Consider the following 26087-nt stretch of genomic DNA (forward strand, 5'->3'; position numbering starts at 1 on the left):
ACCAAAATCTGCCTCTCTTCTGCATGCATAAATCGCTTTTGACAGAAGACATTGAAAGCAAAAGGCAGAGCTTTCTGGAGAGCAGAAAGACTGAAAAGTAGAAGATTACTCTCTAGCATTACCCCGCCTGCAGTTCCTGAAGGAATTTCCCACATATTAAATGTTTTTATTTATATATAGTACAGCTCTGCCCTGCGTCCATTTACCATCCTCCTTTCTCACCACAGCTATGGGATATATCCTCACAATAAAGTTGGACTTAACTTCACCTCAGTTTTATGCTGAAATGTATTTGCTTATTAAAGATGTAGAAAAATTGATTTATTCTAAAAGCGGTTACCCTACATTAGTTATTTTAGCCCAAATAGTCAAACAGATTAAGCATAAATACAGAAAAGAAACTTTATTACTTGTTTCAAATATTACATGCACTTTCAAAAATTAAAACTCTTTATTTAAACATCAATAGCATCTTGTCCGTTTGGAGGCAGCAAAGAATACCAAGACAAATATTTTGAAAAGCATTTACAAAAATACATTGCACAAAGTCCTATCTTGCTTCTTTAAAAATAAGTTAGTGTTATTCAAAATATTCGCACTCCAGCTCCTAATTTCAATTTATACAGGATAATTCTGATTTATATATTTAACTTATATGAAACACCTGTACATGTTTTATCTAGTTCTTCTGCATAGGCCATTGGTTCTGTTTCTAGCTGAACTTAAACACTCTATAGAGATTTTTTAAAAACATTTGAGGACTATTGTGCAACATACAGAACTCTAATTCAAAAAACCAGTCAGCACCATCATTCATCTTTCTGAAAAATATAACAGCACATCTGTAATTAAGTTGACCCAATAAAATGCATTACAACAGTAAGATAAATTTCTCACATGAATATCTTTCAGGAATCTTGTTTATAAAGGGTTTCCAGTAACATTCAGAAATAAAATTACAAAATGAGCATTTACATAGGGAGAGCTGTGCAAGCAGTCTGTTAGCAAAATGCAATCTGTTAATACAATGTCAGTTCCAATTAAATGCAGTAAGATAATGCTGTTAAGAGTCATTGCTCTAACATTCTTCAATGGGTATTGAATCCTCCACTGTAAAGATATATAAATTGAAACATTGTCTAAGGAATAGTATCTAAATATAGTGGCATTGAGTGTGAATCTCTTTTGCAAGTTACTTCACTGCAGAATTGCTTTTTTAAATTAAAAGTTGAGTCTATCACATGGAACCTATTTTCACTTAGTGCTTCCACAGTGCAGCACTTATAAAATGAGCCAGCTGAATTAATCCTGTGCTGAAGAGAGACTTCTGCACACCAAGATTTTGCCTTTGCAATTTGAGCTCTGAATTGGTCTTATCTGCAGACCATTAGCCAGACTCTCACCTTGGTATAGGAGATAAGCCTACTAGATTGCTCAGTAAACGTTAGTACACTGAGTGATTATTCTAACAAGCTAAGTCAAAAGGAAACTAAATAGGAAGAAAACTTAAAATAAATGTAGTGGTTTAAAATCAAACCTGACTTTTACATTAATGCATGGTTCCATGTTAAAGGAAAGACTTTTATGCCTCTGATGTTTAAACTATTTTTGGTTCCATTCACTTTCCTTGACAGTAACATGTTTCATATTCTGCATCTACTCAGGAAGTCCTTTTGGGCCTAGCAACAAGTTCAAAAGTCATGTTCAACTAAAGCATACATTAGCCACAATTAGTGTTTAAAAGTATTCATAAGTTTTCACATAGGGAACCAGCGTAACAGAAGTGTGCAGATGGGGCCTGTTTTAAAAATTGATTTCTAGCTGCAGAAAGCATAGCTTCTTTAAAAACTGTACATTCAAATGTAATAAAATAAGTATCACCTGTTTGCCAACTTGGCTTTTGAACCAGAGTAGTTTGCATGCAATATTTTTCTCAGAATGGACACATTAAAATATAAAGCTGACTGGCAATTACAAGCTGAGCATCAGAGCAGGTATGAGTTTGTACACAATTCTGTGGACAGTCTTCTGCATTTTATTGAAGAGGAGTATTGATCCTGCAGTACATGTCACATATCCTCATCCTTTAAAGATTCCAGTGTTCTAGGTTTTCCAATATATACAAACAGAAAATATACAACAAAAAAGCTGTAGTGTAGTAGTTTATTCAGTAGGTTTTCCATGCACTCTGAACCGATACAGACAAGTGTACTCTGTATGGCCCCAATTAGAAAAAATTCTTAGCTCCACTATCTGGAATGTATTTTCATTTTTCTCCTGAAAAAACATGAAAAAAAAAAATCAGACATCACTCACCACTTTATTTTTCTCTGTAGACAACTGATGTTGATCACCTAAAGTTGTTAAGAGTAGCAGCCAAATCACTACACTACATACATCATTAATTGCTTAAGTAGTTAAGTTATATACCCAAAAGGTAATCACAATTTCTGGATAGTCTCTTGCAATCTACACAAGCTGTCAAATTTTCATTGTCTTTGCTTGACTTCCCATGCTCTGCTGGAGATCTAGATGAAGTAGAACAATTCTTAATGCTTTTATTTAAAAGCTTGAAAGCAGGAATAAGATTTCTATAGCAAAATAACCTTTAAAATAAGCCATAGTACTTTCCAGGTCACAGAGAATTTCAGATGAACAGCGCTATAGTTTTACTGAGTGAAAGTTACTGATCTAATCCACTGTGTGATGGGACCAGTTTAACTGCAGTCCAACTGACTAAATATGGATATTGCAAATTTCTGGTACTGAAAGATTCTTCATTATGCACGTTTTATGGAAGGCAAAAATAAAAATGCCAAAGTGACTCTTCATTTGCAATGGCGCAAGTCAGGAATAACTCCATTAAGTTATTGCAGTTATCAATGCAAGAGTTAAATCAGAATCACATTTCAGAACACTAGCATTTTGCATACTAGCAAAATAGTGAAAGGCATCAGCAAATGTACCAAAGCAGTGTTAAAATTAAACTACTGCTACTACTGCAAGAGGCAAGTCAAGCGGCTTTGGCAACAGCTATATATTTTCTGTTAATGTGGCCTTACCGTCACTTGAAACATCTGTAGTGGCTCTCCTCCTTGATCATAGACATACTGTCCTAGAAGGGTACCTTCTTCCTGATATTCATCTTCTAGACCCTATCATCAAGAGTTAAACCTCGATTATTTTTTTCTCTTCAAATTTCAGATAATCAGAATGACGAAACTTAAGTTTGGTTGCAGTTATAGGATGTCATATTCTTAACAGGGGCGGACAGTACAACCACTAGTTATCATTGTGTAGAAAATAAAGGTTGTCCAGGAATAACAAGAATGAAAAAAAAAAGGGTGGGACCAGGAAAGAGTGGGATTGAAGAAGACTGGGACGGGTACCAATGCTCATTATTTTACATATTTCGTGTCAACTGGAAATAAAAACAAAAAGTTTCCAGAAGTCAAAATGGACCATGACTGTGCCATACAGCTGTAGACTACTCCTATGTGACAGTGCCTGAAAGGATTATGATCCATTCTTTTTATGATGGCATAAAGTGCTTGGACTTAAAGATCACTTTAGATAATCATCACACAAGTTTAATAAGTTTTGATTACTTTGCTTTAATGCACTTCTCTGTAAACTAAACTAGATGAGTAAAACAGAAATATTAGAATTTTTAAAAATACTTAGCTTTTATACATTATTTCTCATTCATAGATCTCAAAACTCTACAGAAGGAAGTAAATTTAAGCGCAATAAATGTAAATATTAAAATAGAGAGCTGTTTTACACTAATAACGATTTAAAATTGTTAACGGTTCTACTCAAATTATCCAAACAGAGAAAAACATTTAATACCTTAACTTTACCAGAGAAAGACTTACATATACTGAGAAATCCTTAGGAGCACTTGTGATATTTCCTGTTGGTGAAAGAGTTTTTGGTATATGTTCTAATGTAAAGGCTGTTGGGTATATCATCATAGAAAGTCTAACTACAAGGTATCCCTGTGATCCTTTGAATGCCCAGCAGTTTCCTGGATACATGTCAGGCTAAAGAGAGGACGGGGGAGAAAATAAATATTGAACATATTGGTAAAACATTCTAATGAATTTTGAGTTATTAATGTTTAGTTTGATTAGGTTTACCACTGATTATAACTTGTACTCTGTTACACGAAAAACAGGGTATGTCTATTTAAGAGAGTTTGAGTAAATTACCAGATCAAAAAACATTGTTTGCAAGAAGCACGATATTTCTCCTCTGCAATATCAGCATTAAGGTCAGAAAGTATCAATTCTCATTTTTCTACAATTGTTGAATGGACATTTTCTTGATTCAAAAATTTAAGAGAACATGCACGATAGGTATGATTTAAATTATTCATTGTACAGAGAGAAAGAAAACGTAACTACCCGTTAAGTATATTCAATAGTGAAAGAATGTTTTATTCTCAAATGTTTTGCAGTGGCTAGTACTTGGTGTTCTGGTGCAAGAGGCTGACAATACAAGTTACTCCTCACCTTTGTGGGGCAGGGGAATCCCCTAATACTATGTATTCAAGGTAGTCTGAAACAAGTTAGACCTTAGACATAAAGGACAGCACTGAATATGTGAATAAACCAACTTTGACAGTTAAATTATACCCCCAGATAGCATTATTGTCATACAATATGCCTATAAGTATGCAAAAGTTAAGAGGAAGCCAAGAGCAATTTTTGTTGATAGAATCATAGAAATATAGGGCTGGAAGAGATCTCAAGAAGTCATCAAGTCCAGCCCATTATACTGAGGCAGAAACAAGCAAATCTAGAGCATCCCTGACAGGAGGTTGTCCAACTTGTTCTTAAAAAAAAAATTAATTATGGGGATTCCACAATTTTCCAAGGAAGCCTCTTCTAGAGCTTAACTACCCTTCCAGTTCCTAATATCAAACCTAAATTTTTCATGTGCAGATTAAGTCAATTATATCTTGTCCTACCATCACTAGACATGGAGAACAATTGACTATAGTGCTCTTTATATCAGCCCTTAACATATTTGAAGACTCACTGGGTCCCCCATCAGTCTTCTTTTCTCAAAGCTAAACATGTCCAGGTTTTTTAACCTTTCCTCACAGGTCAGGTTTTCTAAACCTTTGATAATTTTTGTTGCTTTCCTCTGGACTCTCTTCAATTTGTCCACATCTTTCCTAAAGTGTGGCATCCAGAATAGGACACAATACTCCAGCTGAGGCCTCACCAGTGCTAAGTAGAGAAAGACAATTACCTCCTGTGTCTTAAATATAACACTCCTGTTAATGCACCCTAGAATGATATTAGCTTTTTTTGCAACTGCATCACATTGTAGGTTTATATTCAATTTGTGATATACTATAACTCCCAGATCCTTTTCAGCAATACCACCTAGCCAATTATTCCCCCAGTTTGACAGTGAACCATTGATAACTCTGATTATGGTCTTACAACCAGTTGTGCACCTTACTTATGGTAAATTAATCTACACCACGTTTCCCTAGTTTGCTTAGGAGAATGTCCTGTGGGATAGCATCAAAAGCCTTACTAAAAAAATCAAGATACATCATGTCTACTGCTTCCCCCACATCCACCAGGCCAGAAAACCTATAGAAAAAAGAAATTAGGTTGGTTGATGTGATTTGTTCTTGACAAATCCATCCTATTATCCTCTAGGTGCTTACAACAAATTGATTGTTTAATAATCTGTTCCAGTATCTTTCTAATTTTGAATTAGGCTGACTGATCTATAATTCCTAGGGTTCTCTTCGTTATCTTTTTTAAAGACAGGTGCTATGTTTGCCCTTCTCCAGACTTCTGGGACCTCACCTGTCCTCTAGGAGTTCTCCAAGATAACGAACAACAGTTCAAAGATTACTTAAGGAACTAGCTAAAGCAATCTAATATGAACTTTTGAGTTGAGGTGCTTACTTGAATACATGTAACAAATATTCTTTAACCTGTTCTTTCCCTATTTTGGTCTGCGTTCCTTTCCCCTTGTTAATATTGTGTTGAGTATCTGGTCACCTATGACGTTTTTTGGAAGACAAACAAAATAGGTACTAAACACCTCAACCTTCTTGATGTCATCAGTTATTAGCTCTCCTTCCTCACTAAGTAGAGGATCTATACTTTCCTTAGCCTGTCCACTGCTCCTAGTATATTTAAAAAACACCTCTTCTTATTGCCTTACGTGCCTTATTAGGTGTAAGTAATTTTGTGCCTTACCCTTTCTGACTTAGTCCCCACTATTCTTTTGTACTCCTCCCTAGTAGTTGGGGTTCTACATAAAAGTTAGAGCCAATATTGTCAAGAGTGATTAGTGATTTTCGGTGCCGAAATTGATTCTTCCTAAAGAGGCGTAAATTTCATAGACTACGCGCCCAGAAAATTTCTGAAAACCAGATGTTTTAAGCTAGACAACCAAAAAACGGAGGTGCCCCAAACCACTAATGACAAGCCTTAGCCTGTGCTTATTTCTCTCATTTTTAGGGTGAATTCTCCTTGGGCTGGCCCTCTGTACAAGGCCTATGCACCTCTTTAGTCACTTTTAAATCCTCCAAATAGGGCTTAAGTATGATTTAAATGGTGACTAAGCCTTGTGTAGGCTCTCTGCACTGGGCTCTATTAGCAAAAATGAAGTTCCAGATGCAACTTCCATGTCAAGAAAAATTCTGGTATCCAACGTTTCTTGACAGTGTAGCTTTAAAACACAACTTTCATAGCACAATGGGGTCCTGGTCCGTGACTCGGTGCTATAGAAATATAAACAACAGGATTTTAGGTATATTCTGCTTTTAATTACCTGGATTACCACTCTGGGAGACTGAGAGAAATACCACAAAGGAATTCCAAAGAGACTAATTAGAGCTGTTTTGGTCTCGTAGGTCTCAGAACAGCGAGTACTCAGAATGCTGCCGCCTACAAAAGAAAAGTCAGGTTAAAACACAAATAATGAAGTGTTTAATTTTTCATCAGGTAACTAGTCTTGCTTTCAGTAAAATTGTTCCAAATTGAACATGCCAATGATTTTTTTCAAATATTCAAATCCTGTCAAATTCTAATAACTTCCCTTTAAGCACTGTTATTGTAATGCAAGCGTCCTGTCCCCAGATTAAATAGAGTTTTACATTAAGGCAGCTGTACCCCACTTTTCAAATAGTTGCATATTTCTCAGAAAATAAGTACTATTTTCAGTTTGAAATGAAAATGTATTTTTGAAAAAGAGGTTTAAAAAACTGAACAGGTATGTACTTTCTCAGTAAGTTCGTGTTCATAATATTTATACCATACAAAATAGCTATTCTCCCTCAATTATCCCTCGGTATTTTCTTTTAAAGTTTCTTCAAACTTGTGCCATACTGTCTTACTTCAAGTATAGTGTGTTTCCAGAGTGCAACCAGGAGTTGAGTCAAGTTTGTATGCACTTTTATGGTGTATACTATTAACATATAAACATCCAACTCAACAAAAATACAAAATATATAGTATTCTTATTGTTTGTCAAGCATTGGACACAATTCTTGATTTACTGTAAAAACTGACAACTCAGATTACATTGCTGTAAATAGCAGACTGACCTATTTACAGCTTTCTCCCATATTTACCTCCAGATTCTAAAGCAAAGTCCACCATACCAGTCTTGTCTTGAGAATAAAGTTTCAATGCATTATTTACAATAATGCGTGCTTGCTACAGATATAAGGGAAGAGAAACAGTATGGAGAAAGAAAACAGGTTTGGTATTAGATATACATGCATTCAACAGTCTTTATTAACTCAGATTGCATAAACATTTTAAATAAAATTGTACTATATCACAGAATCTTTGGAACCAGTATCTTTATGATACATTTGCCAATTTTTCATGAGTGGTAGTCAGACGACGATTATGACACTAGGTTACTCTGAATGGCGTTTTTGTAAGTCTCAGTCTTCTCTCCATTTAGGTTATATTTTATTTTTCTTTATACTTTGGATCTCTCTCAGCTCCCAAGATAGCATAGTTTGGCAGGCATTACAGATCATAAAGGGTAATGGAATTTACTTTTCTTTATTGCATCCAATGTGGCTACTTGTTTTAGGATAGGAAAAATAGTGTTTCTAAGTAACAAGACTAGACAGTCTATTGCAACTACCAAATTAACAGTCCACCAGAGGAAACTGCTGACTGAAGCATAAGGCCACGTCTACACTACAAATTCTGGTTGATACAAATAACATCAGCATACAGCTGCCAATGTCAGTACACTGCTCATGCATACCTGGCTGCTTGTGTCTGCGCTGCATGTACTCAGGAGTGCTTGCATCACAGCAGAGTGCAGTGCACCAATGGTTGGCATCCCAGTGTGCCACACACACTGCCACATGGCTAAAATCTTTTGGGGAAATTTTCACATGTTGTGGAGTAGAAATGAATGATGCAGGGACCTCTGGGAGCGAGAGGTCCAGTTCCTGCATGCAACTTTCTCCATCCCATAATGCCATCTATATCCGTAATCTTCATGCTTTTTTTAAGAATTCCACAAACCCACACAGCCCTTTTCCACATCTGCAAAAGCATGGAGCCCACATAGCTCTTCACTGTCATTATGAATGTTGCAAATACAGGATGCAAGATCTTCCGGTATCTGCAGACTCGGAGAAAGAATTGCAATACTTGAGGACATGATGATTTCTTCATAGTGAAAATCAATTCAAGGCTGTTGGTGGTGTTCACGGAGCAGCTACAGAAAGTGGAGCGCCCCTTCTGGGCCTGAGAAACGAGCACTGACTGGTGAGATCGCATTGCAATGCAGGTTTAGGATGAGATGCAGTAGCTGCAGAACCTTCAAATGTAAAAGGTCACATATGTGGATCTGTGCGCCAACTCTGCCCTAGCCCTCCAATGCAGGGACACCAGAATAAGAGCTGCACTGACAACTGAGAAGTGAATAGCAAATCACACTTGGAAGCTTTCTATGCTGGATTACTACTGGTCAATGGGAAATCATTTTGGAGATGGAAAATCCACACTGGGGGCCATTAATAGTGTCCAGCTATGTAGTACTGACTCTCACCAATGTACAGGGCACAGTGGATGGATTTGAAGCAGTAGGGTTCCCAAAACTGCAGTGGGGCAATAGTTGGTATGCATATCCTCATTTTGGGACCAGACCACCTTGCCACACAGAGTACATCCATAGAAAAATAAGCCTTTTCTATGGCTATGCATGTGTTGATGGATCTATCAGGGATGCTCCACTGATATCAATGGGGGTTGTTCAGGGAACATGTATGACACTCACATCTTTAAGAAAATAAGACTGTTCAGAAAGCAGAAAACAGATATTCTTTCCCAACCAGCAAATCACCATTGGAAATACTGACATGCCAATAGCGATACTGGAGGATCCTGCCTACCCCTTGTTCCCATGGTTCACGAAGAGCCACCTTGACAACACAGAAGAAAGATTTAACTACCAGCTCAGTACTTAGAGAAGGACACTTGAATGTGCTTTTGGTAGATTGAAGGAACATAGGTGTGTTTACTTCCAATACTAAATTTCAGCAAAAACCACCCACCAATGGTTATAGCTCCTTGCTGTGCCTCGTATAATATCTCTGAGGCAAAGGGGAAAAGTTGCTGCCAGGGTGGAGGTGGAGTGGCTGTCTGCTGAGTCTGAACAGCAAGACTTAATGTGGAACTATGTGGTTGTAGAAGGCTTTGAAAGAGCACTTTAATGGTCAGCCACATTAATGCACTGTGTTGGATTGTGCTGAGCCCCCAAAACAGTAGGGCCACTTAGGAATTGTGTAGTGCTAGGGGTACATTTATAAATATTACACTGTCTTTTAGTGAACCTATGAATTACGTGCGGCTTGCTGTATATTTACACATATGACTAAGTGTTTTGTTGAACATATGAGTTCTGTGGTGCCATAAACGTATAAGTACAGAGTACTTGAGTACCATGTGTCTGACGAAGTGGGTATTCACCTACGAAAGCTTATGCTCCAATACATCTGCTAGTCTTTATGGTGCCCAGGACTCTTTGTTGCTGAGTACCACTATGCATTCTGCAGGGGGAATGGTGAACTGAATTTATTTTAAAATGTATATACAGAGAGAAATGTATTGAGTGACAGTGCAAAACAACCAATGTGCATATAACAAAGGACCAATACAATACAAACTTCTTACATATATTAAGAAAACAGAATTTTAAAATTAGAAAGGCAGCAAACATTTCTGTCCATTTCAGTGCACAGGTGCAGTCTATTCTGGCTGCACATAAAGCAACTGTGGCTCTCACAGGACAGTTATGTGAAGCTGTAGTTTTCCTTACTATCCACCAGCATGGAGCAGTAGGGATAGGGCCCAGGAAGCCAGGTGGAATATTGGGGCGCATGGGAAGCTGCCACCATGGAGTTCTCCAGGGACTGCAAAGGGTGAGGAGTTGGTGATTACTGGACTTGTAGGTCAACCAGTCTGCACCATTTGTTTGCGCTGCCTGAGAAGCTCTCTCCTTTTCCTGCAGGGATTCCTGAATCTTTCTCCATTTTCTCCTGTCCTCTCTGTCCATCTCCATGCTGTCTGCCACGTTGGCCACACAGGCCTTTTGTTTGCAGTCTGATTCATGAGTGGCTTGCAGGATCTCACTAGCCCTCTTCCTTCTTCTCCTCAGGGTTCCAGTGGTGTGGTGGAGACCACAATGGCAACAGCTACAGATGAAACACATATGTATCATTGGATTTAGTTACAACAGAAAGGGAAAGATACAAGTTTCAAAATCCCCTGCCCTTATTCCCATACATTTTTTTAAGAGATGGTTATTGACACTTTAGCTTTGGAGTACCTCCACACAGGACTGCTATCCAGTCTCAGCCAGGGTGCGTATGGCTCAGCAGGGGCAAATGAGGGATGTGGGGAGGCAGGCACTAAGATTTTTGGTTGCATGAAACAAAATTTGAATCCCTTTTTCCATCAGTCCTCTCTGCTCCACAAATATCATCTTCCTGTACTCCCACTGAAAACACTACCACCACTCCTCTGGAATTAACAGTGTAAGAGACAAATGTAAAAAGGTCCTTACTCTGAACAAACAGTGAGACAACAGTGCTAAAGATTGGCACTATTTTCAACAGGCGGTGGTGATTTTAGATCATCTCACTTCTGAGAGTAACAAAGGCAGAGAGAGCATAGCTGCTGCTAGCATCCCAAAGCCACCTGGGTTCATATGCTGCTAGCCTGTTTATTGCAACTGTGCCAGAACTCCTCCTTATGGAGGTGTGTGGTAAGTGTCCTACCACGGAGGAATAAAAAAAAAAAAAAAAAAAAAAAAAAAAAAAAAAAAAAAGTCAGCCACCACTAGAAACCTATGGGGGATAACTGTTGAGTAAATCCATGTAAGTGTCATCGAGATCTCTCTGGAGGATACAAGGGACACCTCTATGTACATAAACTGCTCTATCTTTTCTCTCCCACACCCGCCTAATCAAACAGAGGAATGAAATGCAGATACCAACTCTACCTGTTTGTTGTACTGCTGCCTCTTCTCATAAGAGTGAAACAATGAAAACAAAAGATGCCTATGCCTTGTTTACTTGGGGATGGGCAGGTCTCCATCTTTAAGTTTAAACACAGTAAGGGAAAATGCATGCACACACTTACACAAGGTTCCTTTCCCTTCACCAGGTTCATCGGTGCTTGGAAGATGGGACTGGCCAGACTGAAGTGGAGTCTCAAACAGGTCCTGTCTCATGGCATAGCTGGACCTCCACCTTGCCATGTCTCCCGACTCCTCCTCATTGTTCAGACTAGGTCTCTGTCTCAGGCTCCTCCGAGGTATCTATGGTGGTCTGCGGGGTGCTGGTGGGAACTCTGCCAAGCATGACATGCAGCTTGTTGTAAAAGTAGGAGGCCTGTGGCTCAGCACAAGATCAAACTTTGGCCTTCTTAGCCTTGTGGTGTGCCTGCTGCAGTTCTTTCACTTTCACGTGGCACCGCTGCTCATCCCTGTCATGCGCCATTGCCTGCATCCCCCATACAATTTTTTCACATTTCTGTGGCTGGTCCATAGCTGTGTTTGAACAGCCTCTTCTCCGCACAGGCCCAGGAGATCAAAACCTCTTGTCTACTCCAGACATGAGCATGTCTAGTGTGCGGAGCTGACACAGTTGTTAGGGCAGTTACACACAACAAGGGAGAACTGCTAGATGTGCTTGCCAAGCGGGGCAATCAGGAAAAGGCATTTCAAAAATAAAGTGAGGTACTGTAAGTGGGAATGTAATTCCAGTCTCTGTAAGACCTGGGCAGTGGGTCCCAGGCAGTCACTATTAGGCACTGTGAGACAGCTATTGGAGTACTGTTAGGACTGACATATCACGCAGTGTCTACACTCTCACTGCATCTATCTCAGTAGGTCACCTGTGGCTCAATGTCATTCATGAAGGTGGATTTATGGCGTCACTTTAACAGGGCATTTACGTCAGCTTGAGACAAATTTGAGCATAGATACATTGCATCAACCAATTTGCACAAGTGACTTACATTGACCTAATTTTGTAGTGTAGACCAGGCCTAAGTTGTATCACCACAGAAAAAAAAGAATAAGGATGTTATTTTGGGGCAACATGTGCACCCAAACAGTGCTGTCCACAATCAAAAGATTGAATCTCTTATTTAAATTCCTTCTGAAACAGTGGAAAACCAAAGTGAAATCTTTGACAGCACGTTAGGTATTATATGAAGCACAATTTCAATGCATTTTAGTTTATTTTTCTTAACTGCCATTAAATTTCTAATCTCTCTCAAACTTCCTATTTGAAACAAAATTTCATTACCTTGTTACATTTAGACATGACAAACTATGTCCTGTAATAAAATCCTTTAAAAACAACTTTTACCCTACGTAACAATAGCTATAAAAGTTAATGAGCCAAACTGTTCAACATTTATTTTAGAATGCTTACCGCTTCTGTGATGCCAGAAATCACTGCATTATTTACTGCATTTGTTATTACTTCAGAGGTTGGCTTTTGGTGTGTAATAGACATATGGAGAGTAATATTCTTGAGGATTTGAAGCTCTAGATCTCTTAACAAAACCTGCAGGTCGCTCTTGCTCACAAATTTGGATGTTAGCCTTTGGAGTAGTGATTCAGAAAAGTCTTCTTGTTGGTCACCAAAAAACATAAGTTTGACAGATTCTTTGACCTGGGCATCTACCTAGTAAAATCCATCAATAGGTAACAGTTACTATTTGGATACTCTTTCAAAATAATTTAATCCTCAAATCATTTGAAGTAATAAAATGAACAGTTGTGTAACCGGTATGCTTAAAATCCTTAAGTTTTTCAGAGCTGCAAATAAATGTAGCTTTCATATATCTCCATCTTTGTAAAGCACTTCAGTAAAAACTCCTCCATTGGCACAGTATGCCTTCGGGGAGTGGGTGGGAGAGGAATCTTGTAACACAGGACATGAACTCTTTGGAACAACTGGTGGGGTGGGGAGAGAAGAACCTAAAGGAGTCTAACACATACCCTGACTTGTCAAACTACTGCCAAAAAGTTATTAGTTATGTTAAACTTTTCTGGTTATATCAATTTCAGTTTCTTGCGTGTGCGCCTCACTATTATTCACTACTGCAAGCACATATGACATGGTGGTCTCTGTTAAGATTAAGTTGACAAAATAATACTTCATAACATCACTACATTTGTCACCTTATTTTAATCCCAATAAGCAGATTGAGTTATGAGGATCTCAAGAAGCTATTCAGAGGCTGTGTAAATACGCAGCCAGAGAATGTGTGAAAGGCATTCGTTTTCACAAAAGAAGTCAGCAGACAAATAAGCTCTACACAGAATGGCTTATCCAAATAAGTATAATCAAAATTACCTAAAATGACATACAACGAAAAGAATACACTAGACCCCTTTTCTACATGCAGAATCATAAATGAGATCAAACAGGTATGAGAGAATACTGACACCTGATCAGTCCTCTCTGCTCCACAAATATCATCTTCCTGTACTCCCACTGAAAACACTACCACCACTCCTCTGGAATTAACAGTGTAAGAAACAAATGTAAAAAGGTCCTTACTCTGAACAAACAGATTAATAGTTTAGTAAATGCTTTGAAGACTGAAGGAAAAATATTGAGAAGAAAACCATAACACTGAATTAGACAAACTAAATATGGAAGTCTATGAATAAAGAATTCCCATCTTCCCTTTTAAAATCATAAGTACAGAAAGTCAGGCTAAGTTACCACAAGCAACTATTTCAAGAACTGTGCATTAAACCAGGAGACAAGTTATGTATTGTAGATTGTATTTTGTTGCTAAAACTGTTTGATCAGCTTGAGAGAAAACTCTTCACATCTATATGAAATCCAGATTGCTCAACAACTCAAAAAGCTAAGCAGATCCAAATTGGTCACTTGATCTGGCAGTGAAATAAATCTCTTACAAATTGCTAGAAAACTATGTGCAATTTACATCTTCAGGGTTCAGATACACTTTATAATCTTTTATGCTGGCTGCTCGATTCCTTAAAGGAGGCACCATGAAGGCCGACAAAAAGGAAGTGCTAAGTGCATGCAGCCAGGCTGAAATGTTTTTTCTGAAATGCAGAGCTTGACTTCAACAACAATACACATGATGATTGATGAATATTTCACAAGCGTGGATTCACAGCTGCGTTAACCACATATTCTTCAATTTCATATCTGATAGGTAGCCAGATGAGTTTTTAACACTTCCAACGTTATATCAATTATTTTGATATGAACTCCACTATCAATGGAATAGGAGCCTAGATTCTGATGTGGGAGGTCATGTGCTTGAGAGCACCAAATGAGTAAGTATTTAATGGCCTTTTAATAACTATGGAATAGACATCACAAACCCGCATTACCCCCCTTACATCAGTTTTCTCATGTTGTTCCAATTACAGATTTAATGCTGCAAATGAAGAAAGAGGTGCTATACTTGTACATTACTTAAACCAATTCAGTTGCACTATTGCTTTACAACTGTATTTTATTGCATTTCTATATTTGTACAAATTAGCTAGATGCAGATAAACATATGCCAATTACTACACTAGAGTATATTCTATACACAAAACCAGCGTAATAGATTTACCCTCTGTGCTTTTAGTTCCATTTAAGACTTAGGTTTATCCTTTGTTATGTATAAGTGTCTAGCAAGTTTAGTACTTGCTACTTCAAAAAATCAGCATTACTGTTAAAATTAGCATACTGTTGTCTTTTGAAAGTTTTTTTTCCAGTGTAATCAAACAAACAAATGTGAGTAGGGTGTATTTCGTGTGGAGACTCCACTGAAAATTGCGTAAGTGGACAAAGGCAAGAGTTTTATAGTGAGTCAACTGTAGAACTTACTTTTTCATGAATTGTATCTACTTTCTCATAGCAGGTCTTCAAGTCTTGTGGAGTTAACAGTTCTGCCTTCATGAGAGCCACCTCTAGTTCTAGTTGTTTAACCTTGGATAAAAGGTGCTGGTTTTGCTCATCACTTCCACTGGTAAACCCAAAAAAAGTCATAATTTAAGAGCAAGAGGTCAGAACAAAATCAAAATTAAATCAAATATTTGGTAGAATAAGACATTTGTCTAATACACAGAGTGAACAACTTCACGGTACAACCAAAAATAGACTTTGTGACCCTACTAATGCATGATCTTTCAAATTAATAATTATTTATTTATTTAAAGATCGTCACATTAAATATCTGTTTTAAATCAATATATTCTAAAGTGTCGATCCAATCTAGAATTAAGTATGTATGGGATTTTACTTAGTTAGTAATGCAATATTAGGACATAAGTAGGTTTGTGGGATTCTGTAAGGTTTCTATAGAACCAGAGTTGATGTCTTTTTACATGAATTTGCCATATTATTTTAATAGAGTGTACAGTATTTTAAACTAGTTAATGGAGATCAAACTCAGCATCTAAATTATAGTATGGCTAAGTCAGGCCTCCAAGAAGTATTTCAAAACAATACAAATGTGACAAAACTAGGTCAATGGGAATTATATGATAAGGGAAAATAGATCAACTATATCATTCTAAAACTATTTTATTAGTTGAATTCTTATTTAAAATGATGTACACTCATTTCTAGCACACCATTTCTTTTCAAAATAGTTGTGTCTTGGAGAAAAATGCTGCTCTGTCCTAGTATACCTCTACTCCTACATAATGCGACCCGATATAACACGAATTTGAACATAATGCGGTAAAGCAGTGCTCCAGGGGGGCAGGGCTGCGCACTCAGGTGGATCAAAGCAAGTTCGATATAACACTGTTTTACCTATAACATGGTAAGATTTTTTGGCTCCTGAAGACAGCGTTATATCAAGGTAGAGGTGTAGCATGTGATCCAAAAATACAAATTAAGATGATTGACAAACTGAATTTAGATGAAATTAAGATGGTACACAAATTGAATTTCCATGAGTCCCTTGAATGAGAACTTGTCTCAACACATTTTAAGTATACTGCTTACCACTTAGTAAGTGGTCTCTGAGAAAATTCCAAAAATCCTCACTCTTGGGAGCTGTCAGGAATTTTTTGTTAAGATGTTTGTCGAAAAATGCCAGTTACTCAAAACTGGAGCTTTTTGTGGAAAGGGTTAATTTTGACAAAATTTTTGTCAGGAAAAACTTCTCAGATCTAGGATGGAAATTCTAGCCAAAAAACAAGAGACGCCCACCCCATATTAGTCAGTACCTCAGTGGTTTTGGCACTCACCTAGGATGCTGGATCCTCAGCTTCAAGTTCTTATTCTTCCTGATTCAGAACAAGGACTTGTATATGCGTTTCCCACATCACAGGTTAGTGTCCAAAACACTGCTTTACAGACAGTCTCTCTTTGCCTCAATATTATTCATACAGAGTGGAAAAGCGCCAACAGAGGAGATTTTGGAGAGATTGGTCAGGATCTCATTTTTCCCCAAAGGCCTTGGTTTCGTCCCAGTGCAGAATGAAACCAAATACTAAAACCTCAGATTTTTTTCTGCCAAATACAGTTTTTTTTCCTCTGGCCAGCCCCAGTCACCTACTTAGAGTGATAGTGAATTTATGCCTCGAACTTTTCTAGAGAAATAAGGGGCTTAAATAATGGTCAGATATTGGGGGCAGGATATGGGACTGTTCAGAGTTCAGGGACGGTCTTCTTGCACTGATGTCTAGAATCTCCACCAACCTATTATAAAAAGGTAACACTCATGCTGACAAACACTTCAACAAAAAACTTTAAAAAACACTCAGCTGACATACAACAGGCATTAGGAAAAGACAGTTACCATTGTAGTTCAGTGAATGATTCCTACCACCATCAATTAGTATCAGGATTCAAAATGCAACATATTAGACAGACAGTAGTCATACCTCACTGTTCTTGTTTGGGTTAGTTCAAGTTCCTTCTGGATGTCCTGACAGATATGAAAAATCTATTTTAAGAAGTGCATTCTTTAACTTCAAGATCACAAATAAGGATAATTGCCACATGAAGAGGACATGCTTGGGCAGCACCCATATAAGATTACATTCCTAAATAATTTGGTTTAATGTTTCTGTACATTCATTTATATAAACCATACTATGCCAAGTTACCCACTTTATTGATCAGAACCTGATGAAGAATGATCTGTAGCTTTAAAAAAAATACCCACCAAAAATAGAGATCAATCGGACTATTAAAAATGCAATAGCCCAGTTCATTGGCACAATCTACCATGCAAATGGTCAGTGATAGGTTCCTGGGTTTGGATCTCTAGTTGACAGGAGCCTAGATGTTTTTATTCCCCTGTATGAGGGAATGGGAGTATAAGTCACCAGGTACTACTCTGCAGAGATCCCATATAGCTAATCTAAGATGTTGGGCTCTCCTAGCTCTCCTTTGTTACAGGACAATTACCACAAGGTGTGGCTTTGGAAGGGGAAGGGTGTAAGTGAGGTGAAAGATCTCCAGAGCTATCTGCTCCCATCCCTGTACAGGGTGAAGCAGCATTCCAATGGACATCTATATTTAGGAAAACCAGTACTGATCCTAGGTATGAAATGTTCAGGAGCATGCAAGAGAGATCTCAGAACTTTTGTTTTCTGTGCTGTATGAACCAAGCACCAGACACTGGGACCTCAAACAGGTTTTGGCACTAGTCCAGGCTGTTCCAATACAAAGAGACTTGTACTTATAAGTAAGGCTAAGATTAGGTCTCAGAAGTCATGGAATCCGTGACATTTTCCACTTCAGCCTTCGAGCTGCAGGGCTGGAGCTCCCAGCCTCCATGGGGTGAGTGGGGGAAAGAGACTCTGGAGACACAGCAGCAGTGGGTGCTGGACCCTCCTCCTTCCCCATTTTGTCACAGTTGTTTTCAGTAAAAGTCAGGGACCGGTCACGGGTTTCCATGAATTTTTGTTTATGGCCCGTAACCAGTTCGTGACTTTTACAAAAAATAACTGACAAAAATCTTAGCTTTACCTATAAGGAAATTTGTTGTATTGAGACAGACTTGTTTTACATGTGAAAAAAAAAAAAAAAAAGTCTTCACAAAATGTAAACAAAATTCAACAACATTAGCTTTTATTTAATCATTTGTCTGCAATTGTGGAAGTTAAATGTATTAGCCTAATTCTTTCATTAGCATATCTTCACAGCACAGTTAACTCGTGTTATAACTCAAGTGTTACCCCTAACAACTCCTGTCCATACACAAAAATCTTTAATTTGAGTTAAATAGTGCTTTAAGCAAACTAGCTGGCCTGTTGGGGGTCGGTTGAAGTTTGAGTGATGCTGATGCTCAAACTAGTAACAGTGGGAATTGCAAGATCTTAAATTCCAAGACCACCACCTCAGCAGTTAATCCAATCACTCTGCTAATCCAGCCATTCTGTGTTGATAATCAAATCACCCTCTGTAATTCCAGAGGGTTTTTCTGGAGAGAGGTTGCCCTCACTGGAGTGTACTCAAGCTAACTATTGCAGTGAAGACAAGCTCCTTAGAGTGGTGCTGACCAATCAAGTTTCATTTTCCAGGGCAAGTGAAAGGCAGTAGGACGAAACAGTTTTTCTTGTAAACCTGCTGCATTAACATGAATACCAGTTTTAAAAATCTGAATTCAGTTATTTAAGAGGGTTTTTTTTTTTTAATGTTTTTACTTTGACAGTCACTTTAGATGTGCAAACATGAAACATCTTCAGCTTCCTGCACCTGCAGACAGAAACTTGTGTCTTCAGCCTCTCCAGAAACAAGAGACGGCAATTTTAAAGCAAGTTTGGGAAGTGCAAACAAACTAGATAACTGGAGTGATGCAAGCTAGATGTTGGGAAAAAAGTTTACTAAGCAACATTTCTATAGTTGCCTGAAGTTTATGACATTTATTTTGTAAAAACACTATGCTTTGGACTTGTTATATGTAGGCAGGAAGGAAAGAGTCTTTCAGTACCTCAGATTTTGCAGAAAGTTTTCCAATAAGGTCTTCCAGTGTCAAAATGCGCAATTCATGTTCACGGTGTAAAGCCAGAAGATCAGTCTTAAAAACAGGAAAACATGTTCTACTTATTGAGAACAGAATAGTCAAATTGCTATTAATATTTCGAAATTAATACTAAAATCACTACTTTCATGTTTTGATCATACCCGATACTTGGCGCATAAAAACCAAGGATTAAGTATTTTTGAAAAATGCTTAAGTCATTTAAGTCCAATTGATTTTTGATGCCAAGCTGTGCTACATTAGACTAGCCATTTGGAGATAGCCCTGTGAGATCAAGAACACAAGAAGGGGGCAGGCAGTACTGCTGTCAAAACTACATGGCTACATTACTGCTTGCCAGTTGGTGGGGCAATATCAGCAGAAACCTTGAGTAACATATGCTAGCATCAAAGCTAGAGCCTAATACCAAATTGGGCAGCCAATTAAAGGGAATATGGGCTCGTAAAAGCACTTTTTGTGGAAAAACACAGTTTGTCAGATTAAGATTTGAACTCTTATGTAGGCTATTACTCAGTAGCCTACCCAACTTGTTTCCTGTAATGTTCCTGGTTTTGTACTGAAAATTAACTGACATGAAACATTAGATGAGATTTTTCTAAAGATTTAGGACAGTGATTCTCAACCCGTGGGCTGCTTGCAGCCCAGTCAGTACACAGCTGCGACCCACGTGACAACATCACAGCCACATAGATGATTTAAAAAAAAAAAACAACCTATCTATAGATATCACCCCCAGAGAACATAGAGTGTATGTGGCCCACAATGGATTGAGAACCACCGATTTAGGAGCTCAAATCCCACTGAAAGTCAATTAAATTAATGATCCTAAATAACTCAGGCATTATAGGAAATTCAATCCATCACCTTCTAATGTTAGCAGAGGTTCAGAGTGGAAGACCGAGTTGAAGGAAAGAAGTTATAGGTTATAATAAATACTATCCCTAGCATCAAAAGGTTTATACACAGGAATGGAAAGTACAAAACGTGTTTACAAATACAGCCTACTCTAAGCATTTGACTTTTCATAAGTGACAAACCCTGTCATACAATTGTGGCTTTCTTTTTTATTCCGGTGCCATAATTTTACACTTATGTTAGAATTATTATTTTTGTTACAGAAGTTAGCCAGTGCAAGTTAAACAGAGCTCTGTCTCTTCCCCCTTCCTCACATCCTAAAGACATCCAGTATCTGTTTTACTGCCTCTTGCCTAAAGAGCAAGATTCAGGAGTTGCTGAAATCCTTAGGTCTGGTACATGGCGGGTCATCATGCTGGGCTACCATCCACAGCCTTTTGTTGGTTAAAAAAGCAAAGCTGGAAGTTAGTTTCAAATGCTTCAAGAATTGGGAGGCTAGTACTCCCTGTTTTAGGTATGATTTATTCAAGCACCAACTCAAATAAGTGCATTGATTGCAAGTGGGTATACATTAGACTGGAGCTGAAAATGCAAATATTCTGATTTACAACCCAGCACAAGTAGTATGTTAACTTTTAATTAAAGTTGCTAGACTACTGCACTGATGTAGGCCTTAAACAAAGAAAGGAAATAAGCAGTTAAGTAATTTCACACTCCAGCTACACTCAAATTCCCATTCTCAGCTTTAACTACTTCTATTAACTCTAACAGAGGCTCTTAAATACAAAGTAAAAATATCTTACATATCTGGATGATAAATGCGCACTAGGGTTAGTACACTATCAATGTAAGAAACCATCAGAAACATGCATTTTATCTTTACCGTTGAATGTGCCATTTCCTCAGATTGCATTTCCTTAAAATGTTGGCCCATTACATTTTTTATTAGTATCAACATCTCACTTTTGTCGTTCATCTGGGCAACCTGATCCTGAAGTTTCTCAAGCTGTAGCATCACTTTGCCATATTCTTCATCATTGTGATGACATCTGTCAGACATGAGGGCCATTTGCTTTTCCAGTTCACTCATACGACTAGAATCAAATAACTGTATGGTACCCTAAAATGTGAAGATTTATATATAAAAGAATTAAGTAATCCCATTTACTCCCCCATTATTCTTGAATTACAGGTCAGCTATTGGAAAAAATCCAGTAGCCAAGAGTTAAGAAGATGCCTTTAAGTATTTTACCTCTGGAGGCTGGACATAGCGAGAAGAATCAGGATGTGGTTTAAGAATCTGCACAGGCTTATCTATTCTTTGTGTTTGGCGTATGCTTGTCCAATTGAATGCAGGCAGTAATGAAAGGAAGCCTTCAAAGCCCCAGTACCATATACCTTAGGCAAGATCAAAGAAAAACAAAAGCAAAAATTGTTTTTAATAAGAGGTGCAATCTCAGATTTTATGATCATTTGGATTAATACTTTAAAGCAGTTACTTCAGGACAGAGGCTGTGTTACATGTTTGGAAAGTGCACTTCACATTGTGGGCACTACCGAGGTCTAAACAAAACTAGATTTAAAAAACACTACCAACTACGTTTAAGGGCGTTAAGGTTGCAAACTAAGCACTCAAAGGTTAGGAAATACCAGAGTTAAGGTTGCTTCTGCAGCCTGAATTCAGGCTTCTTATGTGTATGCATTATGATACAATCCTCACATGATCACATACCTTCCCATGGCTCATTCTGTGCACAAGATGCACTGCACTCACTGAATGGTGCACTTCAATATTTCTTTTTTATCCTCACTGTTCTATGTGTGGCCCTATATCTTACTTGTTGCACACCATCCAAATCCTGCACTGAATACAGAATTACTAATTTCCTTATCAGTTTTTCTATGGTGTTTTCATGGTAGTATCTTAGTGCTTTACAAACATTAATGCACTTATCTTCACATACCCATGAGGTTAGACAGTATTATCTCATCACTAAAGCTATCCCTTTGGCAACATACAAGTCCCTGCTCCAAAGAATTGAGACACTAGAGCGTCTCAACAAAAGAGCTGCAAGATTTTTAACATGGCGAGGAGCAATTTTCCTTAGCCTCGTTCTCAGAAATGACTGAACCATTTTAGGTGACACTTAATAAAAAAAAATTCACCCGTGGGTAGACATCCAGCATGGAATATTCAGCCTAAAATGCTTAAGTTAGAGTTACAACAACCAAAATGAGTGTTTTATAATAGAAAACGTTGGGCCACTGTAACTGTAGACTATAAGCACTGCCAATAATAATGCAATTAGACTTATTTAAGAAATCAAAGGTAATCTTTGTGAAGTGTTTGAATGGGCTCATTCCAGTTCCTGGTCATCAACTGGTTGTCCTGTAGTCCCCTTCAGAGGTGGTCTACATATTGAAGGGGTACAGAAACTGACCTGCCTTTTCATAATGCGGGATATTCTTTCCATGTCAGAAGGGAAGCACACTAACCGGGCAGTGCTGGGGAATGCCTGAATTGCTACTCTCAGCAAACAGAACTTCAGTCTCCTGTGTTATTAGCTAGACCTCTTTCATAAACATCAAGTTCATCTAAAAATGCTATTTTGATACATCTGTAATAACTATTCACCAGCTTGCACTAGCAACAATATATAAACACTTCACATACCTAGCAAAAGCAGCAGTGGGATGAGAAACAGTAACAACTTGTAAATCTTTGGAAGGCATCTAGAAACAGAGAAGTGAATTTAACTTTTAATTAGACACAGAATGGGTCTATCATTTTTAACTGGTGTTCTATAATTGGTCGAGGCATTAGCATGAAATAAAGCTAAACATGAGGTTCAATTTTAAACATTTAGAGCTCAATTCTGTGGATTGTATCACAAGAAATGCTGAAATTTTATGAAGTCAGCAACAGTATCTTGCCCAAATAGTTACATTTTTCCCCCAAGAACATGCTGGGGAAAAACAAAAACAAAAAAAACAAAAAACAAACAAACAAAAACCTTATATTTATCCGAGTGATACTGCGTTTAGTAATTTTGTGTTGTACCTAAATACTGAACCTGACATGACCATGTCTATATAGCATCTTAGAATGAGAGAGTCAGGCTTACAAAGCTATACCCATTAACACACATTTTGGTAGGTGGGTTTCTATTTTCTTCATTGTAAATACAATATTTATGTCCACAGGTGTTAGTGGAATGGAAGTTACTCATGCACAGGAAAAAGCAGACTCCAACTCACAAAGTATAATAGACAGCATACAAGTATAAATAATGGTACCTCATGACAGAGGTTAGTTCAGTTTACATTACAGTGAAGTGTCTTCAAATTGTTTAGAATTCAACAGCATATGGAAATACACTGCCCTATTCACATCCTAGATTGATCTAGCTTAAGTTTTGGCTACATAGAGATACCATGCTTTTTCCTGTAGTGCATATTGCACGCAGACTATGCATCTGAAAAAGTACTGAAGTATACTTCATTGACAAATTCATTATGCTTATTCCTTAATGTGTTACGGTGGACAACAGACCTGTGTAACTGGTCTAACAGTTTTTACTATTGGCTATGTAGCTGTTTAATTGCTTCACCCAGTACCTCCATTTAAAATGCAAAATATATACTCTGTTCAGAAGGATGTGCGGCAACTTTGATTTAGTAAGCCATATTACAGATACTGACATACGTGTTGTGTTCCCCCATTATTAGAATATTAATGAATATTGTCAGATCACCTTTTTGCTGAAGTGTGTATGATTCTAAATCTACAAATAGAGTCTTTCCTCAGCAATTCTCTTTCTATATAGTAAAGATTTTCCTTTCCCTCCTATGTTCTCACACACACACAGGCTGTTTGCGTTCTCCTTTTGTCACAGACATTATACCTTGTATTCTTCAACTAGGATAATTTCACCCATTTAAATTACAACTGTTACAGCACACATCTAACAAGTCTGTAACTTGAGGAAGAAAATTCTGTCTAAAAAAAAAATTCACAAACCTTGTAAGAAGAAACACATTGAACAAAGAAATCACAGTAACAAGTTGATACCATCCAGTTCCAAGCCACCAGAATACCCCAGAAGCTGCCTTCCCTATAAGAAAAAGGACGTATTTGATGAACTAAAAATGTAATTGTTACAGAATATACTAAGGGAGACCAAGCAGAAGCACATGCAAATATGGCAGAAAATGTTTTGTGCAATGAACAGATTGTTGGGGTGGATGGATATAGGTGAAAGGAAACACATGCAACTTGTTTTCATCTAAATGTATATTACAGCTATGTATTGCAATGCAATATCAACTACACAGCACAAAAAACAGCCATGCAAGAAGGTGAAATTTGTTTAGGAAAGCAATAACTAACTTTCATGAGGTTAAAACAATACCCCTTCAGCTATGTTTAATCATGTTTTGCACTTGGATAACCCCTTTCAACTAAAGGCCTCTATGAGCTTCAAAAAGGCATTATATTAATTTTGATTATAGGGATACCATGGCACTACAGGATTAAGCAAGTTTCCTAAAGCCATGGGGAGTTAATGGAAGAATCAAACAGAGCCCAGTTTTCCTCATTCCCCCGTTGTCTGCTCTAACCATTAGACATGTTGCCTTTCATATGAAGCAGCCTTGTTAATCTCCCACTGAATTTGTGAATGCAGATTATATCTTGTCACTAAATAGTTTAGCCTTTACAAACAGTAAAGTACCATCCAAAGCACAGTTGAGCCAGCATCAGCGAGGCAATCACATAATGTAGACTCCTAATTTGCCAGCAGAGGCAGATAACATGCAAAAGTACAAAAACAGAGATCGAGATAGTAACCTGGAGAAACAATGGCCAGCCAAAGTAGTGATAACGTCTTCTGAGACATAAACCATCCTGTTGCTCCCACTGTTCGCAACACTTGTAGCACAAAGTAACCTGGTGTATAACAAATGAACTATATATGTGTAATGTATATACAGACACCCTGACCCATTGTTTGCAATAAAAGCAGTAGAGCAGAGACTCTTTAGCTTCTGAAGTTATGAGAATTACACACAGTGTAATTTTAGTGCATATCCTCTGGTAGTTTGTAAACTTTTAAAACCATTATACACAAAATGAGTATTACTGCTAATAAGATAAAATATGGACATAAGTGATGCTAACACCATTAAAAGGAAAAAGACAATATGCTAGCACACAGACGGTTCAACTTCCAGATTTTATCATCATCTGGGTAATTAAAATACCATCTTTTCAGAATATAAAGAGCCTATGTTTTGTGGCACAATATTCTGTCAGAAAAATGTCCTGATTAATACTCTTCGACCATCCACTGTTTAGTATAACACACGTGCATGCTTTAGTCAGGCAACCCTTTCAAAGTTTCTTGGTTTTGTCTTCAAGTATGCACTGCAAGTTTCTGGTATCTGGGGTGGCAAGATAAATGTGGGCATAGAAAAAGGAACATTTAAAACTTCTAGAACCAATTCTTCAAAATTATTATTTAAAAAATATTGACCATAATATCTTCACTAACAAGAGGCAATACTGAGAAGCATAAGAAAAGGATATGCCTTATTGAAAGTAAATTACAAGTAATGAGGTAAATGATTTTCATTTTTATAATTAAATCCAGCTGTGTGTTTTATGGTATGACAGTGTCAGCTGGTTTTTCAAAGGCCTGACCCAAAGCCCAC

The 26087-nt window shown here is 37.7% G+C and overlaps 1 protein-coding gene and 1 long non-coding RNA gene across 13 annotated transcripts in view; both read right to left on the bottom strand.

Moving 5' to 3' along the window:
• Window positions 1–388: 388 nt before the first annotated feature.
• SUN1 (Sad1 and UNC84 domain containing 1) overlaps window positions 389–26087 on the bottom strand; it is a 59458-nt gene continuing 33759 nt past the window's right edge. For 9 of the 12 annotated variants that reach the window (XM_050966292.1, XM_050966297.1, XM_050966291.1 and 6 more), the window contains 14 exons: window positions 25225–25323; window positions 24397–24490; window positions 23050–23108; window positions 21628–21773; window positions 21259–21495; window positions 19470–19556; window positions 17413–17456; window positions 15401–15539; window positions 12962–13216; window positions 7616–7700; window positions 6814–6929; window positions 3879–4046; window positions 3063–3155; window positions 389–2277 (listed from right to left, as the gene is read on the bottom strand). In XM_050966292.1, the coding sequence (XP_050822249.1) occupies window positions 2164–2277; window positions 3063–3155; window positions 3879–4046; window positions 6814–6929; window positions 7616–7700; window positions 12962–13216; window positions 15401–15539; window positions 17413–17456; window positions 19470–19556; window positions 21259–21495; window positions 21628–21773; window positions 23050–23108; window positions 24397–24490; window positions 25225–25323 (1736 nt within the window). In that variant the 3' untranslated portion in view covers window positions 389–2163. Of the gene's footprint in view, window positions 2278–3062; window positions 3156–3878; window positions 4047–6813; window positions 6930–7615; window positions 7701–10094; window positions 10712–11660; window positions 11871–12961; window positions 13217–15400; window positions 15540–17412; window positions 17457–19469; window positions 19557–21258; window positions 21496–21627; window positions 21774–23049; window positions 23109–24396; window positions 24491–25224; window positions 25324–26087 lie in introns of those variants that run through there. The other 3 variants (XM_050966299.1, XM_050966301.1, XR_007776118.1) reach the window with 2 other exon arrangements.
• LOC127057568 (uncharacterized) lies at window positions 10095–11654 on the bottom strand. The gene is made up of 2 exons (XR_007776125.1): window positions 11090–11654; window positions 10095–10979 (listed from the first exon to the last, which is right to left on the bottom strand). It is a non-coding gene; the product is annotated as an uncharacterized LOC127057568 (long non-coding RNA).

This window comes from Gopherus flavomarginatus, chromosome 9 (genome assembly GCF_025201925.1).
Source record: "Gopherus flavomarginatus isolate rGopFla2 chromosome 9, rGopFla2.mat.asm, whole genome shotgun sequence".
NCBI classification, from domain to species: Eukaryota; Metazoa; Chordata; order Testudines; family Testudinidae; genus Gopherus; species Gopherus flavomarginatus.